We start from the raw sequence: 16495 nt of genomic DNA, 5'->3' as shown, positions 1-16495 counted from the left end.
ACGTGGTTTCGTGCGCCTCCGCCCTCCGCCCTTTGCCCTTCGCCCCTTCTTTGGAGACGGGTGACGCTCTTGGGGTCAGCACCGCCCTGTTATTTGAGACTCATGAGTTCAATTCTGCTGCGTAGAGGTATTGGTTGGCGCGTGCCCTGTATGCCTTCTGACAGCCACCCCCAATGTTGAGAAGAACACCGTCGGGCTTATTTCTCTTATATGGTTAACAACTTTGAACAGGCAGTAGTTGCAGACTAGACATTGACTCTATTAATCGTTATATATATGGATAGAACTAAGTATTATTATAACACCTAACTCTGCCTCTTTCTAGAAGTGCAAAAAGTGCCACGACCAGATCAGTAAGACTAAGTAGTTGCCCGAGCACTCAGCTCGAAGCGCAATATACTCGCTAGAACGTTGGATATCATATACTTGTCAACAGCAGAGGCATATAGCCTGGACTCTTAAAAGGCAAAGACCTGGTCGGCGAGCTTGCTAACAGGACGAGCCTTTTCAAAGCCGAGACTCTGGCTTGCCTTCTTCAAGCCGCTGACCATGGGCGGAGGACCGCAAATCAGCAACTTGACATCCGGGGCAGCCTTGGGCAGCCATTTCTGTAGCAAGCTATTAGTATTTCATCATTGCGTGTTCCCATCACTCGTTTCACTCACCTCAAGCATCTCAGCGGTAACGTAACCGACACCACCAGTCCAGTCCGCAGGGGGCTTGTCCAGCACATAGTGGACTCTGAAGCCGCTGTCCTCTTTGGCCAAGGAGTCCAGATCTTCCTTCAGGAGGATATCCGATTCCGTGACGTTTGCGTAAATCAAGTCGACCTGAGTCTTATCGCCAGCAGCTCGGCCTCGGATGATAGCTCGGATGACCTGGAGCATCGGGGTGATGCCAGTGCCGCCGGCTACCATGCCAAAGTGGCGGACCATGTTGGGAGTATAGACAAAGGCGCCCTTGGGGCCCCTCATGCGGATCGTCTGGCCAACAGCAAGCGAAGCCATGTACTTGGAAATGTTTCCGGTCGGGTAGGACTTGATCAAAAAGTCGACATAGCCAGGTTGGTGGTCGCCCGAGATGGGGGTGTAGGAACGGACAATCTCCTTGCTGCTGCCATCTTCCTGAGCAATGTGGGCTCCAATCGAGATGTGCTGGCCGATGGGCAGGCCGATGATCGAGTTGGGGGCGGGGAGCTTGAATCGGTAGCTGTTCTTGGTTAGTTGACGCTTGACATATCGCGAAACGGGGCTACACTGACATGGCGACGTTGTGGGACACAATTGTCTTTTCCTTCAGCTCGAATTCCTGGAAGGCATCGGGCTTGAGGACCTTCTTAGGTTCTACGCCACAGTTAGCGAAGGCCGGGAGGTTGAGATGGTGGCAGTAACACTTACGCTGGTCGATGAATTTCCATGCGCCCAGGGCAAGGGCCAGAAGAACAGCATACGGGACCCATTCCCTCTTGACGATGAAGGTGCCGAACACCAACAAGCCTGCGGGGATGTAGATGCCGTTGATGTTGCGGCTCGAGACCAAAGATTCGTCGCTCATGTTGAAAAATCTGCGCCCAATTGGCCGTGAGAATTTTTCAAAGAGTGTGAAAAGGACAGAAGATCCTGAAGGCAAGTCAGGACGAAGGTGCGCAGTATATCGCACCGACAAGACTCACGACCCTGGATTCTAGGGAGGATGGATTTACAATGGGACGGCCACGATGGATTTCCTCCACTCTCAAATGTCAGGGAAAAAAGGCCGAAATCCCAATCTGTTGAGCGAGCGAGCAAGCAAGCAGCATGGAAAACTCCGATGTGGGGACCGAGTGAACACTGGCCAGTACTTAGAAACACCGTCTGCCAGCCACGCCACTGGAGAATACCTAACACCTGCCACCCGGTGAGATGGAAAGCTTCCCACGACGGCCAAACCTATTGCCGAGACGGCAGAAACCCCCCAATCACGAATGGGATAACATGTCGGATTAGAGTTTAGCGTGGGTGAGTCCCTAGCCCATCAATTAATTTGCCTGGAAGAAGCCCTTGGCGACAGGCACTCCCGGCTCTGGCCATCTGTTCCCTAGTGGGAGATCCGAAGTTCGGGGGCTAGTCGCTAGTGGTACGTGAGCCATATCAGGTCATCCCAACCGCTGCCTCGCTACTGTACGCCGGGGCAACCCATCTCCAGCTGCCAGCCTCCTAGACGAACTCTGGAGTAGGTTTGCTCATGCCAGACGGGAGTCTATCTGACAGCTACCTGACAGCTACCTGATTGACGCTCTTTTTTACATTACAATCTAGCAGCTGTCGGATTTACCACGGGTCCTTGATACCCCTGGAACCCCACCCCCACCACCTGCCAAGAAACATCACCATACTCGGAAAGGTTGAGCACGTGAAGTGGTTGGCCTGCGATATGGGCACCGTACCGGCTCAAGATGCGCCCTTTCCACTCACCGAGGTCGACAAGTGGGTTCTCTCCTTGACAGACGAAGAATATACGTATCATGACTGGGAGGATATGAAGAAAGTCATTGGTAAACGCCACAGAATTCGCCCAAGTCTTTGTTCACCGCTGAGCGTCTGTGTGTAGGTGAAAACAACTTGTCTGTATTGAAGCGCAAACCCTCCGACCTAAGAAGGTATATGACCTGGACGCAAGAAACTAAAGCTCGGTACGGTTCCATGACCAATTACCTCCTGGAGAACCGACTACCGAAGGCGTGGGGTTCGCCTCCGTTCGTCTTTGCATCGCAAGTTCCTTTCCACAACCCCTCTGACTACCGAGTTCTGCTCAATGATTGGCCTTACGGCCTGACCGACGACATCAAACATATTGTAGTCTGGTCCAGGACTCCAATCACCACTGATCCCGAGACGGGAGACATGACACCCGAAAGCCGCGGCACGGTCGACAACTTTGTGAAGCGGTATTTTGCAAACCGACTGGGGCCGGGTGGCGAGAGCCGAGTGCTTTGGTTTAAGAACTGGGTTGCGCTCCAGAGTGTCAGAGCATTGGAACACATCCACGTCATGGTCAAGGACGTCGATAAGGAGACTCTGGAGGAATGGACCAAAGAACCGAGCTGTCACGAACCGGTCCTGAGTGACGCAGGAGAACCTAAGCACATTTAGGCGGCACGTCTCTGCTTCCTGTTGCCCATAGCTGGTGCTGCTGCATCCGGCTGCTGCTGCTGCATGCCAGAGGCCATTCCCCGAGCAGCACCAAGGAGGCTATAGCCCTTGATGGCACCATAGATAGGCACAGCCAACCACAGTAGCCAGCCCCAGTTGCCAAAGAAAATGACAGACACAATGGCCCCCCATGTGACCCAAATTACATCAAACATGTACTCGGTGAGGCCAGGTGCGGATAGGTCCTCGCCAGCCGATCTCAGCGCCTTGGTTGCGGGATCAAACTTGGGGCGGCCGGTACGCTCGAGGACATACTCGCAGATGAAGCTGGGTATAGACAGTAGGATATAGGGGAGAAGAGCCCGCCGTCTAAAGAGGATGTTACTCAGGACGAATAAGGAGTGGAGGATGAGAGTCCCCAAGTGCAGGTTCTTCAGGGCATCGGCGTTGGCCTTGGCAATGTGCTTCCGCGCCTTTTGTGCCATGACTGCGACTGCGGTCTTAACAGTGACGTTGCTTTAGGACTTGGCGCTGTCTGTACCTAATTGATGGGCCAAACTTAGGTAAGTATCTGGCGTGAGAAGTCTCTGCCTGTGGTGGTGGAAAGAAGGGTTCCTGATTGAGATGATTGAATTGTGTGGTGGTATGTGGTGACAGATCCAATTGAGCCCGATTGTGGTATTTGTTAGGGGATGGTGCTACATACTAGGTGCCTACCTTAAACCTCGTCTCATGCCAGAACATCAGGAGGTCGAATTATCGCTTCGAGAAAGCTCGACGTGGCTCAACGGGCGCAAATAGTCGCTGTGGGTAAGTTACCGTCGTACAGCGAAATGCCAGGCTGCCAGTGGCGTAAAATCTGCAAGTGGGCCTGCTAGTAAAGTAAGGTTAGGCTGGTTAGGCGCCCTGCTCTGCCCTGCTCTGCCCTGCTCCTGTTGCCATGCCACGGGCCTCTGGGCGACGGAGGGGCCTTTCCAAGACCTGCAAGGCCTGTAAAGCCGGCCATTTGGGGCGCAACCCAGCCAATGAAAGAGCCGCTCCCGTGGCTAACCACAACATCGCGAAGCTTGAGAAAGAAGCAGGTTACCAGGCAAAACGCCCTGTCATCATTCACCTTCAACAATCGTCATTCCACCACTATACCACGGGGAAGGCGGTCTGGGTTTTTGGACGCGACTCGAGCAGCATAGGACCGGCCGTTTCTTGGGCATCTCCTATTCTACCTGCATCAAATAACACTCTTTTCTCCCCTCCCCTTTTGCCTGTCTTCTGTACCGGAAAAGGTACATGCGACATGTGTCGACCTCCGCGAGCTTAAACTGACCCCCGTTCCGCTCTCATGGGCCCAACCTCGCCGCGCCGCCTCTTGAAATTCACATCGGCTCGACCTCAAACCAGATGCTCCTGCGCGGTTGCCACGCCCACTTCACGTACCTCACCACCCGAACCCACAACTCGCAGTCAAGCTGTGTTCGAAATCTCGCCTTTCTCCTGAACTCGGCTACGTACAATTGACCACCACGTTAATTCTTAATAACATCGATCGCGAGCTTCGTATTCGACTTCTTCGGCGTCCCGTTCAGTACCCGCCAAACAGTCCCGCGCCCGTTTTCTATGCTGCGGGAAGTCTAAGGAATTTTCCCTTGACCCTGGCGCCGGATCTGTTTTCATACAAAGAACGAGGATACTCTTGCCGTTGCCGCATGGTTGTTGAAAGGACATACCCCATGGCCTTCAGCAGATAGTACCAGCCTCGAGATTACGGGAAAGAGCTTCCGACTATGGCTCCTACAAGCACGGCCATTAGTGGCCAGCTCAGGCAGCTGGTCTATTACCACCTGGACAACTATTCGTACGACAACGCGCTATTCTATGCCGAACGACTGACTGCTCACGATCCACGCTCGAGCGAATCCATTTATTTGCTAGCCCTCAGCCATTTCCGCCTTGGTGACTACCGGACGGCGTGCGAGTACAGCAAGGCTGTGGCTTATAGAGGAGCCACCTCGGCTGTGCTTTCGTCTTTGCGCAGGCATGTCTGACACTGGAGCGCTACAAGGACGGCATCACCGCACTGGAGAAATCCAGAGGACTATGGACACACAAGACAAGTTTCGGGAGGCACTCGGCCACAAGCCGCGCCCCACACCCGGACGCGGCCACCGTTTTCTGTCTTCTTGGGAAGCTCTATCGTTTATATGACGACAAAAAGAAAGCGATCATATGTTTCGAGGAGTCATTGAAATCAAATCCATTCATGTGGGACGCTTTTACCGCGCTCTGCGACATGGGGGTCAATGTGAGGACACCAAACATCTTCAAATTGAACGACACGCTGCTTCAAGGTTTCGAAAACGACCTGGCCCCAGGTATCCTATCTGAACAGGGGGGGTGGGGGTGGTTTTGTAAACCCTCTGGAACCAGCTACAAAAAAGTCCTCTCTACGGACTGCAATATATGAAACTGCGGACCCCTTCGATGCGCATCGTGCGGCAAGCGGGAACGAAATGTTTCTGAGTAATAATATGTCTTCATTCGACACAGCAGAAAATGAGTTCATGGCGAAGATCAACGCTGCGCGCACTAGGATGGCGTCCGGTTCTCTTCGTATACCCGATGGCCTCGAAACTCCACCCACAAATATTCAGGATCATCCGAATGTCCCGAGGCTGGGCTTGGCTCATGAACCTGCCCATGGCGCGCCAAAGAAAACCCGAAATGCTCAAGCCGCCGACCCCTTAGACATACCACCCAAGGTGAGCTACCGCCTAGGGGCAAGAAGGAATCAAAGGCCCCAAGACAAGGTGCAGGAAGAGTTCCCTCCGGAATCAGATTCGGTTTCGTTGAGACCGCCAACAACTGCAGTACCGGGTTACGAAAGGAAGAGGACAGTATCTGGGCATCCTGTCCAGCCGAGGCAACAGTCGGAGGAACCAGGCGCTCCTCCGAGGCGGAGTACGAGAATCAACATGTTCCGCGGCGCCAACTCAAAAGCCAACTCGGGAGCTGCCACCGTTGGAGCAGCGGCCACGCGCGAACTGAAGAAGGCTAGGCCTCCTATCTCCAGAATTATGCGGCCAACGACATCCAGCGGCACAAGTGTCGGTCGAGCCGTGAGTGGGAACCGAAAGCCGATGGATGATAATGGCATGGACGTGGATCATGCCGAGGCCCCGAGGATCAAAGAACCACCACCACAAGCCCCCATGGTAAAACCTGCGGAACCAGAATCTGTCAAGGTCGAGGAAACCTTGAAATATCTACTGGACTTGCTGAAGAAATTCGGCGCCGGATATTTCGCCCTTTCGCAGTTTCAGTGCTCAGAGTCGATAGTCGCATTCAACTCGCTACCCAGGGTGCACCAGGAAACGCCATGGGTATTGTCGCAGATGGGCCGCGCGTACTATGAGCAGGCAAACTACGGCGAAGCTGAGAAGCAGTATAGGAGACTGCGGATCTTAGCCCCTACACGTTTAGAGGATATGGAAGTATACTCGACAATCCTGTGGTTTCTCAAGCGAGAAACCGACCTTTGCTTTCTTGCCCATGACCTGGTCGATTCCGCCTGGCACTCGCCCCAGGCGTGGTGTGCACTCGGCAACGCCTGGTCACTAGCAAGGGATCATGAGCAAGCCCTACGATGCTTCAAGCGGGCAACGCAACTGAACCCCTCGTTTGCCTACGCATTCACACTGCAAGGCCACGAGCATGTTGCAAACGAAGAGTACGAGAAGGCACTTACGGCTTATCGCCAGGCCATCTCAGCTGACCGTCGACACTATAACGCCTACTACGGTATTGGCCGTGTATATGAGAAGCTTGGCAACTATGACAAAGCTTATACCCATTTCCACACTGCCTCGGTTATCAATCCCACCAACGCTGTCTTGATCTGCTGTATTGGAAATGTGCTTGAACGGCAACGCCAGACGGTGCAGGCCCTACAGTACTTCAGCAAGGCCACGGAACTGGCCCCCAACGCCGCTCAAACACGGTACAAAAAGGCACGCGCCCTTCTGGCCTTGAATCAGCTGGACGCGGCCCAGAGGGAATTGGAAATATTGAAACACCTTGCACCAGACGAAGCCACGGTTCACTTCTTGCTGGGCAAATTGTACAAGTCGCTGAACGACAAGAGCCAAGCCGTTCGCCACTTCACAATTGCATTGAACCTAGATCCCAAGGTATGTCCCAAGTTCTGTGTCATGTTTTATTTGGTGATTCCAGCTAACCTCTATCCAAAGGCGAGCCAGCAAATCAAGGAGGCCATTGAGAGCTTAGAGGAGGAGGATAGTTACGAGGATTCGATGATGGCATGAATGCATACAAGAAAAGACGAGCTGGTGTTTTAAGAGTGAAGCGACAGCGACATAGACTGGCCGTGACGCATCTGCGAAGACGTGCGATTACGGCGAGTTGAGTTTTAGTATATCAAGGGTACGACGCAACGAGTTAGGAATACTTGGTTGCAGGGCATGCAACGGAGTATCATCACAGCATGGCATTGGCGTTTAGGAGAAAAGAGGATCGAGGCGGCCTAGGCAGCATGTTTTTGGTGTCTTTGTTTAATGAAGGAACTGTTAGTGTCCCTGCTGATGCGGCGGCGGCGGCAGTTGTTCGTTTTTGTGTATAGGTAGCCATCATGCATAGGGTGTTGACAAGTGTACTACTATAGGATAGATCGATCGAGATCCCGCAATCGTCTGTTTCCCCCCAGATATTTTGAGCGAGTAAAGGCGATTCCGTCAAATGAACTATAACCACCTGCCTACTTACTTAAGTAATCATTGATAAATGTCATGGTTGCCTCCTTGCGGGTGCCCATGTATTCATTATAGCTGCCTCGTGTACCACTTTGTTGTGACGGCATCACTCGTGCTCTCTCTACGCGACGGAGTACATGAAATGAGGCTTAGCTCAGCTAAGTTGCCTTGCTCCAGGCTCTGGTTCGCGAATCGGCCTGGAATAAAGGAGCTGTTAGAGGAAAGACATGGGTGCCTGGCGAAAGGAGAAAGGCCGCCGCAATACAAAGAGCACCTGGGCTGAGAAGAATGAGCGTGTGTGATGGCCGCGTTCATAGTCGATCAAAGCCTCGTGTGTACACAATTGAATGTTGTAGGTGTGTTCAAGGCGAGAGCTGAAGGAAAGCACGGACCTCGACTGGTGAAGTATGCACTACAAATAGGCAAGCGGGTCCCGAAACTGATTTGCCTTTCCCATTGGAGGGGCCAGCTAGTCCATGCAACAGTCCCTAGAGTCCCCAAAAACCACACCAGAATCTCAGGCACCTCCGGACCTTGTAAGCGCCCCGGAATTCGTCGAGAAAATCAACCCAAGCGTTTCCGTATTGAATTAATTATTTAATTCCTTGCCGCAAAAACGCAACAGCGCAGCTGCCCCCCCAAATCCAAATCAGCCAGACCATTCCCCACCCCACTTTACTGATTGCAATCAGCTCACCACAGCATATAAGCCAACCCACCCGCCCACCAATCTCTTTTCACCTGCTTTCTCTCTTCCGAAAAGACTCCATTCCCGATCCATCAACATCCATCACAACAACCACCTTGACCATCGCGTCAACCAGCATTCTCATCAATCAACACCTTCACAAACACCACTAACCACCATCCAAGATGACTGGACGTAAGTGCACCTCTTGTTTCCTACTTTCCATGTTGGCGCGCGTGTGGCGGTAGCGGCGACTCGCTTTCGGTCTTGTTGGCGTGTATCCCCCTCCATACACACCAAGACGCGTCTCCACTATCCACTACACACGCGCCTATACATAGGATATCGTCATGATCTGTTGTCATCTTCGTTGTACTAATATCGTTCTTCTATAGGCGGCAAGGGCGGCAAGGGCCTCGGAAAGGGCGGTGCCAAGCGTCACCGAAAGATTTTGCGTGACAACATCCAGGGTATCACCAAGCCCGCTATCCGTCGTCTCGCACGTCGTGGTGGTGTCAAGCGTATCTCTGCCAGTAAGTTTACCTGTCGCGTCCCACATTCTCTCCACCAAGTACTAACGCGTTCCTTCTTCAGTGATCTACGAGGAGACCCGTGGTGTCCTCAAGTCCTTCCTCGAGGGCGTCATCCGTGACGCTGTTACGTACACCGAGCACGCCAAGCGCAAGACAGTCACGTCGCTCGATGTTGTCTACGCTCTGAAGCGACAGGGCCGCACCCTGTACGGTTTCGGTGGTTAAGCTGCCCTTCTGCTTTCCACTTGCCTGGAACATCTGTCTGTTACACTGTTGATGGGCGGCTCCTGGCCTTGTTGCATGCTGCAATAGCGGTACCAGCAGCACTATTTGCGTTTGGGTTACAGGGAATGGCATGATACACTCTGAATTCTTGTTGGCGTTGGAGGTTACTACTATGGACATGGATCTTTGCGATGAATTCCCGACTACAGGCCTCTGAACGGCAGATGAGCCTTGTTGCAGCTATATCGTACGCTGAATACACTTGAGCATTGCGAAAGCTCTGCTTCGATGAACAAATTTGAACCCTTCTTCTGTGACTATTCGTGCATGCGTCCCTTTTTGCATAATGTTCGGTCTCATGCATGACGCGGCGCAAAACATAGCGAGAGAGATCCAAATTAGTTGTCTAATACCGACGTCCATGGCACTACATTTGTGTTCGTAATCCTTAAGCATTTCGTGTTGGTATCTTTTAATCAATTACGCCTAACGCCACAACACCATCCCTTTTGTCTTGATTCACTGCAATATCTATCCGATTCTTTTCTTCTTACAGGTACTTCCGCCCCGCAGCAGCGACGCGCTGTCGGAATACAGGGCTGCGCACCTCCATGTTGACGCGATAGAAGGGGTTCATGATGGTCTTGGCCCAGTTTTCGTACACCTCAACGAAGAAGTTGCGGACAGCTTCCTCGGTTTGCGGGCTCGTAGGATTCGCGGCGATGGAGGTGGAAGATCGTGACGAGGCGGCCGCCGCCGAGTTGGGAGTCGTCGGTTGATGGAGCAGGAGGAACTTGATGTTGCCCGCTGTGATGTAGCACGATATGAAGTTGTTGAAGAACTTGTCGACGTGTTTGAGATACCTGTTCAATAGCAGAAGGAGAAGTAGATGTTAGTAACGCAGGTAGGTAGGCCTATTTACTTTACGAAGCAAGAACCCTGCCCCCCTGGTCAGGGTAAGAGGAGTTGGTTGCTGGCGACATACATCTGGCTTGTGCCCCATTGCACTTCCTCGACAATGTCCAGACTGCTGTGCAGGATAAATTGGTTCATGTGTCGCGCTGCCTCGTTGAAGCGCGACATGCCGTCGCCGCCCTGCTTGGAGGTGCCGAACTCATGCTCGAAGAGCGGGTTGTCTTGGGTGCCGACGATAGCGAAGTAGTACGACATATTGCTGGTTTTGGGGTAATAGAGAAATTCCTTTACGGAGAGAGAAGGAAGCCGAACAGAATTTGGCAGGCAAGCAAGGGGGTTAAAGAGAGTCTCTCGGGTGCTACTCTTCTCTTTGGCGATCTAGGTACGGAATTGCTTGCGACAGTCAATCAATTGCTGCGGGCGCAACACTGAACAGTTGCTGCGTTGCGGTGGCCGATGTGGGGCCTGCAGCGGGCTCTCTCTCCCAGCGGCGGACGAAAGCTTGGGAATGCAGGGATGTCGGGGGAGTGTGTGGCTCGTGCCGATTTGGAGGGTGAAGCTGCGAACTTTTTGACACAGAGCCTCTCAAATCGGGTCCATAGCACGCAGCCAGCGCCAGGAACAGCCAAACCACCCACCTCACCATGTTCGGCGCTTTTCGATTCACAAACCCCCTGTCGGGAGGTCTTCTATGGTACGTTGTACTGCGATTTTTCGGGAGCGATTGACTGCGGCGGCAGGTCTGCAGAGGAGGGAGCAAGCGCTTCGGAGGCGCAACGACAGGGCTGCATTGCATCCCCATCCACCCAGCCCACCACCATCCGACTACCGACTGACTGGATGATCGGGGCGCGGAGGATCATGACGACTGCGAAATACAATCCCAAAGCAGGCATATATGCTAACCATTGGCGATTGTCACATTCGCAACAGGAAGACCCCCTGGCGACTGTCGCGTTTCCAGAAGACCCGGCAACGAAGGCGGCTCCGGGCCGTCGACTCGGTCGTCGCGACCCTCGACGCCGCGCTCACCAAGCAGGGCCAGACGCTCACTGCCCTCGAGACGTGGAAGGAGACGATGCCCACCGAGGCCGAGATGCTGCCCAAGGACAAGTACACCATCTTCGACCGCAAGGAGAAGCGATACCGGAAGGGCATTCACAGTATGTTTCCTCACTTTTTATCACATCTTTCGTTTGTGTGTTTGTGTGTGTGTGGGCGGATACGAGGTATAAGCATCCACTGCGCGAGAGGAAGAGAGAGGGGAATGCGAGAGAAGATCATCATATGAGACTCGAGAGTACTGACGGAGAAATCTACTACAGAGCTGCCTAAGTGGACAAGAGTATCGCAGCGACTGAACCCCCTGGATACTAAACGACAAAGTGTGGGAGTGGCGGGGAGAAATAGTGCTTTGCATATTGTACAATCTTCAAGAGAGGAGGCAGATGCGAATGAATCAGCATGGGACCCAACGGGGGGTCTACCAAGGCGTTTGGGTGATTTTGTACAATATTGCAACTCCAGCTTCAGGCTTCTGTGACACGACCTTGTGCATGTATATCAACACGGCAGGCAAAGAATAACGAAATAACTTCAACCATGGCACGATTACTAAGCAAGAACAAATATTCATACCAATGCAGTTCCGTTTACTCCCTGAGCTCTGTGGGATTCACCGTGTGTAGGATTCAACCTCCTAAAACAAAAATCCTCCTCGTGTACATCGGGGGAATCCCAGCACACCTATAGGCATCTGAAGTAGCTGGTCGAGGAAGGAACGACCCTGAGGGTATATCTTATCGTACAATACAACCGAATCCAAGTTCCTCCCAAACCTGCGAGCAACACGACCACGGCAGGCTCTTACCGCAGGCGTCCGTAGTCCTCGCGCATTTCCTGCTCGCTGTCGCGGTTCTTCTCCGACTCGCGGAGGCGCTCCGTCTGCTGGATGGCCCGGCCGAGCCCGCCGCGGCCCTCGTCGAAGTCGTCGCGGTACTCGTCGCGGACCTGGCCGCCCGACTTGCCGCGGCCGTACTGGCGGCCCTCCTCGAAGCCCGGGTCGAGGTCGGTGCGGATGATGCGCTCGTCCAGCTTGGTGCCGCCGACGTACTTGAGGCAGTCCAGCGCGTCCTGGTGCGTGTAGTACTCGACGAAGCAGAAGCCGCACGGCGTCTTGTTGAAGCGGTCCAGGCCCATGATGAGGCGCTTGATCTCGCCGCACTTGGAGAAGAGGTCGTAGACCTGCTCTTCCGTTGTGTAGAATGAGCTGGAGAGCGTTGTCAGTTATTCTGAATTTCTTGTGGTAGCCTTACAGGATCATGGAAATAGACCCTTTGGGCCTTTGGGGGAAGCGAACACGGAAAATATTGCTTACAGGTTGCCGACGTAAAGTGTGGTGGCATTTTTCAGGGGTCCTCAGGTGGCTCCTCGGGTTGCTGGTTGTTGGCCATCTCCGTGTCGCCATCCTTCTCATCGCGGTTGTTGCGATCATTCCGTCTGCCCTTTTTGTTGTTCTGAGGTCCTCCGTTTGTCAGTCTCGCTTCTGGTAATCAAACAGTCCGTGTCTTGTCTGCCAATTGCTGACCGCTCCCGCCTCGTTCTCATAAAGAAAGAAGGGGTGCTTCAGATGAGACTCACCCGGTTCAGATAGTACGCGCTGGGCCTGTCCAGCCTCTCGACTGTGTTCCTGAAACCGCCTCGCATCTTGAACCACACCGTAGTTTATGCTGTTTGGGGATAGAACTGGCGGGAAAAACCGGAAAGTATGTCGGATATGTAGATATAGCGATCTGGCTATGAGAGAGGCTGCGATATGAAGTGAAGCTGGTTGATCAGTGATATTGAATGAGGCTCAATTCAGCCTGGTGGAACCGCTTTTTGCTGGAGAAGGAGGTACCTGCTGCTGCGTTAGGCCTAAGGTCAGGTTGGCTGGTTGGCTGTAGGTCCTTTTTGTAGCTTTGCCTGCCTGTCAATAAGTACGGCCAGGTTACGGCGAGACGCGGTCGCGTGGCTGGAGCTTGCTCCTTAGCTCTTTTGCTTGCTTGCTAGGTAAGTGCATACGGAGTACGGAGTACGGACCTTGCAATTATGGGATGCACTTACCTAAACTTCCACTTAGCTTAGCTCCATGACAGGGATCTTCCAGCCGACTGACTGGATTGACTGGACGACTAGAGAGCTGGCGCCCAAAAATTCCCAGATGCGTCCACTGCTGCTTGCATCGTCGTTGTTGCTGGCTCGTTGCTAAGGAATCCTACCTACCTACCTCCTACCTACTTCCTCTTCCGCGAATTAACCACAACCCCCCAACTATCGCTTGAACTCAACCGCCCTGCACACATTCTGCACCCAGATAAACCCGACAGAGGCGGCTCCATTGCGCACGACATCCCGTCTCGAAATGTTTACTCGATAACTTGGACATCAACCAACCAGAAACATGCCCAAGGTGAAAGCTTACACTCCGGCCTGGCTGTCGCGGCCGTCTCCAGGCCACCGGGTCTTTGCCCCTTCAGCCGGGGAACCCAGGCCTTCTGCCTACTCCTCGTCGAGGTCCGATCTCAGCAAGACTGGCCCGCGCCGCACCATCGCCCAGTCCGGCTCTCAGGTTTTTGTCGCTGTTGGCAAGGAGATCCGATGGGTCGACCTAATTGAGCTCAAGGAGAAATGGCAAGAGAAGGATGTGAGGGGTCGGACGGACTTTCGCATCAAGCGCGAAGACTCCAATGGTTTCGACACGAATGAGCTGCTAGATGCTGCAGAGAAAGAGGGCTACGCCGGCTTCAGGGTGAGCATCGCGCACTCGACGTCCATGTTTCTGTCATGTTACTAACTACTGCAAGACCCTCACAGTCAATGTCGCCGCCGAAATTCGACAGCTCGTCATCTCTCCCCACGAAGACTACCTCGCTGTCTTAACTACACATACAGTCCGCATTATTGCTGTGCCGGACTTATCCCACCTGACGTCACCCACAAACGAAATTATCAAGCCCAAGTCGTGGACTCTCGGGCCTACGACGCACGTCTTCGATCGTTCTGCTGTTGCCTCGGCTCTGTGGCATCCTCTGGGAGTTAACGGCTCTGCACTCGTGACAGTCACTACTGATGCCGTCGTGAGAGTATGGGAGTTATCCCCCAGCGATCGCTGGTCGTTCGACAAATCCACCTTGACCATCGACTTGAAGAAGCTCGCAGATGGTACATCATTGGACCAGAACTTCGCCCCCTCTAACGATGCTTCCGGGAGGAATTTCTCGGCTGACTCGTTCGAGATGGATGTGGCCTCGGCCGCTTTCGCCGGTCGAGGCTCAGGGGGTTGGTCGCCAATGACCTTGTGGGTTGCAATGGGCCAGGGTGACGTTTATGCTCTTTGCCCCTTACTTCCATCTCGATGGGCACCTCCTCCTACCCTGATTCCCTCGCTTTCTGTCGGAATTGTTGGCAACCTAGCAGCCATCGAAGACGATCCGGATGTATCCCCCGCGGCTAAACTGCTAGCGCAGCAACAACTTGACTGGATGTCAGATTTGGATAATCAGGAGCACGTCGAGGTTGACGGCCCTCTTGGGGAGCCCCCTGTCGAAGTTTATACCAGGCCATCGCGTCCCGGTGTTGTGCCTAAATTGCAAGGTCCCTTCGATTTGGAGCTTAGTGTGGACGCCGAAGATGATATGGACATAGAGCTGACGGACATTTTCGTCATTGGGCAAAAACTGGACACCGACGAGTTGATGATGGGAGAAGACGAGGAGCTACAAGTTGACGATATCGATCAAGAAGGCTTGTCACTTAATGTGATATGTCTGCTTTCGTCAAGTGGACAACTGCGGATATGCCTCGATCTAGAAGGGGTTCAGGCCAAATGGTTGCCTCCTAAAAACAGAGTGAGAGATATCACGCGATCTTCGGATGAAGAGAACGACTGCTCTCTGCTGACTTTCCAGACTCTCGACACCCTGAAGAGTATGGAAATGACAACCGATGGATGGCCCATGTTCAGCCCCGATGTTACCTCACGCTACGCCTTCTATATCACCCACTCAACGAGTATCACATATTTGTCGCTTTCGCCGTGGGTGTTTCGACTCGAAAGCGAGCTGCGAGGCGAGTCGCAAAATGGACTGGACTTCAGGATGGATGTGCTCGTCCGCGGGCAAACCTCAACTCGTGAGAGGCTCTACACGAATCCGAGCCAAGGTGATAATTATCTGCCACTAGCAGCGGCGGTGGCTATTCGCGATCCGGATCTTGGCTACTTCATATTATCTGCGACCCCATTCGAACCTATCGCGGTCGTGTTCGAGACTCCCGAGGACGAGTTTGAGACGATTCGCTCTGTTTCGCCCATCGTCCACCAAGAGGTCGACGTAAAGCCCCTAGACTTCTACGAGCCTCGCCCAACTTTCCAGCCACCCCACATTTTTGAGAGAAGCTCAGCGCTTCCGGACTTACTTGAGAAGCTTCGGACAAGCCGGCACAAGGCGATTGTGAACCAGGAAGTGCGCCTGTCACCTGTAACATTGCAAGTATTCACTGATGTGCATCAACTCTTGAGCGAAGAGACACATGGACTGGGCGCTGCGACGTCTGAGCTGTTCCGTCGTTTGGAAAGCCTACAACACGAATTAAGGCAACAAATCACCAAGGCACACGAGGTCAAGGCGAGGGTCGAGGCGATTACGGGCGAAGACAACGCGGGAGATGGGGCTTCTGAATCTAGCAAGGCGTCTGTTGAACGCCGCCTGGAAGCAGCTAAGCAAAGGAGCGGCGAGCTTAACCGCAGACTCGAGAAGATGAGGAAGACAATCAGCAAGGGGACTACTCGCGAGCTGAGCGACAAGGAGAAAGCCTGGGCCAACGAAGTGAACGCCCTGGACGCTAGTTTGTATGGATCGGATGCACCTACGGCAGATGGGCCCGCTCGCTTGAAGCACCTTGGCAAGAGGTACGATGAGGCGAAGGCGCTCAGGGATGATTTGGTTCCCAGGGCGGAAAAGCTTGCCAAGCCGGATGGCGAAGGGGAAGACGGCTCAAGCCCGTCGACGCCGGATCTCCGAATACCCTCCGAGCTCCGAAAGGCGAAGCTGAAGCAAGTACAAGGATTGCTCGAACGCGAGTCGGCTCTGGTCGATGCAGTCAAGTCAAGATTGGAGAGAATGTCGGTCTCGGGCTAATTGGCACGGAGGGGCGAGGGAGGAGAGAGGTTACGCTAGCTCGTACCAAGCAAACATCTGT

General features: G+C 53.5%; 10 protein-coding genes across 10 annotated transcripts; 5 read left to right on the top strand and 5 right to left on the bottom strand.

Moving 5' to 3' along the window:
• Nucleotides 1–458: 458 nt before the first annotated feature.
• Nucleotides 459–1554, bottom strand: PG997_003609 (NADH-cytochrome b5 reductase 1; the record flags this gene model as incomplete). The annotated part of the gene is made up of 4 exons (XM_066807924.1): nucleotides 459–608; nucleotides 666–1209; nucleotides 1262–1343; nucleotides 1398–1554. The coding sequence occupies 4 exons, from the start codon at nucleotides 1552–1554 to the stop codon at nucleotides 459–461; spliced, it is 933 nt and encodes a 310-aa protein (XP_066671542.1).
• Nucleotides 1555–2412: 858 nt separating this feature from the next.
• PG997_003608 (uncharacterized protein) lies at nucleotides 2413–3131 on the top strand (the record flags this gene model as incomplete). The annotated part of the gene is made up of 2 exons (XM_066807923.1): nucleotides 2413–2533; nucleotides 2590–3131. The coding sequence occupies 2 exons, from the start codon at nucleotides 2413–2415 to the stop codon at nucleotides 3129–3131; spliced, it is 663 nt and encodes a 220-aa protein (XP_066671541.1).
• On the bottom strand, nucleotides 3128–3616 carry PG997_003607 (uncharacterized protein; the record flags this gene model as incomplete). Its single annotated transcript, XM_066807922.1, has 1 exon — nucleotides 3128–3616. One exon carries the CDS (start codon nucleotides 3614–3616, stop codon nucleotides 3128–3130), a length of 489 nt encoding a protein of 162 aa, XP_066671540.1.
• A 2040-nt stretch (nucleotides 3617–5656) lies between these two features.
• Nucleotides 5657–7450, top strand: PG997_003606 (uncharacterized protein; the record flags this gene model as incomplete). The annotated part of the gene is made up of 1 exon (XM_066807921.1): nucleotides 5657–7450. One exon carries the CDS (start codon nucleotides 5657–5659, stop codon nucleotides 7448–7450), a length of 1794 nt encoding a protein of 597 aa, XP_066671539.1.
• Nucleotides 7451–8767: 1317 nt separating this feature from the next.
• On the top strand, nucleotides 8768–9340 carry PG997_003605 (Histone H4; the record flags this gene model as incomplete). The annotated part of the gene is made up of 3 exons (XM_066807920.1): nucleotides 8768–8777; nucleotides 8978–9115; nucleotides 9177–9340. The coding sequence occupies 3 exons, from the start codon at nucleotides 8768–8770 to the stop codon at nucleotides 9338–9340; spliced, it is 312 nt and encodes a 103-aa protein (XP_066671538.1).
• Nucleotides 9341–9890: 550 nt separating this feature from the next.
• PG997_003604 (uncharacterized protein) lies at nucleotides 9891–10510 on the bottom strand (the record flags this gene model as incomplete). Its single annotated transcript, XM_066807919.1, has 2 exons — nucleotides 9891–10203; nucleotides 10326–10510. The coding sequence occupies 2 exons, from the start codon at nucleotides 10508–10510 to the stop codon at nucleotides 9891–9893; spliced, it is 498 nt and encodes a 165-aa protein (XP_066671537.1).
• A 389-nt stretch (nucleotides 10511–10899) lies between these two features.
• Nucleotides 10900–11798, top strand: PG997_003603 (mitochondrial 54S ribosomal mL60 domain-containing protein; the record flags this gene model as incomplete). Its single annotated transcript, XM_066807918.1, has 3 exons — nucleotides 10900–10949; nucleotides 11189–11418; nucleotides 11581–11798. 3 exons carry the CDS (start codon nucleotides 10900–10902, stop codon nucleotides 11796–11798), a joined length of 498 nt encoding a protein of 165 aa, XP_066671536.1.
• A 323-nt stretch (nucleotides 11799–12121) lies between these two features.
• Nucleotides 12122–12660, bottom strand: PG997_003602 (RNA recognition domain-containing protein; the record flags this gene model as incomplete). The annotated part of the gene is made up of 2 exons (XM_066807917.1): nucleotides 12122–12524; nucleotides 12644–12660. The coding sequence occupies 2 exons, from the start codon at nucleotides 12658–12660 to the stop codon at nucleotides 12122–12124; spliced, it is 420 nt and encodes a 139-aa protein (XP_066671535.1).
• A 3-nt stretch (nucleotides 12661–12663) lies between these two features.
• Nucleotides 12664–12961, bottom strand: PG997_003601 (uncharacterized protein; the record flags this gene model as incomplete). The annotated part of the gene is made up of 2 exons (XM_066807916.1): nucleotides 12664–12771; nucleotides 12896–12961. 2 exons carry the CDS (start codon nucleotides 12959–12961, stop codon nucleotides 12664–12666), a joined length of 174 nt encoding a protein of 57 aa, XP_066671534.1.
• A 736-nt stretch (nucleotides 12962–13697) lies between these two features.
• Nucleotides 13698–16434, top strand: PG997_003600 (nucleoporin NUP82; the record flags this gene model as incomplete). The annotated part of the gene is made up of 2 exons (XM_066807915.1): nucleotides 13698–14045; nucleotides 14101–16434. The coding sequence occupies 2 exons, from the start codon at nucleotides 13698–13700 to the stop codon at nucleotides 16432–16434; spliced, it is 2682 nt and encodes an 893-aa protein (XP_066671533.1).
• Nucleotides 16435–16495: the final 61 nt, after the last annotated feature.

This window comes from Apiospora hydei, assembly GCF_038363865.1.
Source record: "Apiospora hydei strain CBS 114990 chromosome Unknown utg000004l_segment0_segment0, whole genome shotgun sequence".
In the NCBI taxonomy this organism is placed as follows: Eukaryota; Fungi; Ascomycota; class Sordariomycetes; order Amphisphaeriales; family Apiosporaceae; genus Apiospora; species Apiospora hydei.
Note: the sequence above shows the minus strand (reverse complement) of the source record. Positions and strands in the feature narration are given on the sequence as shown.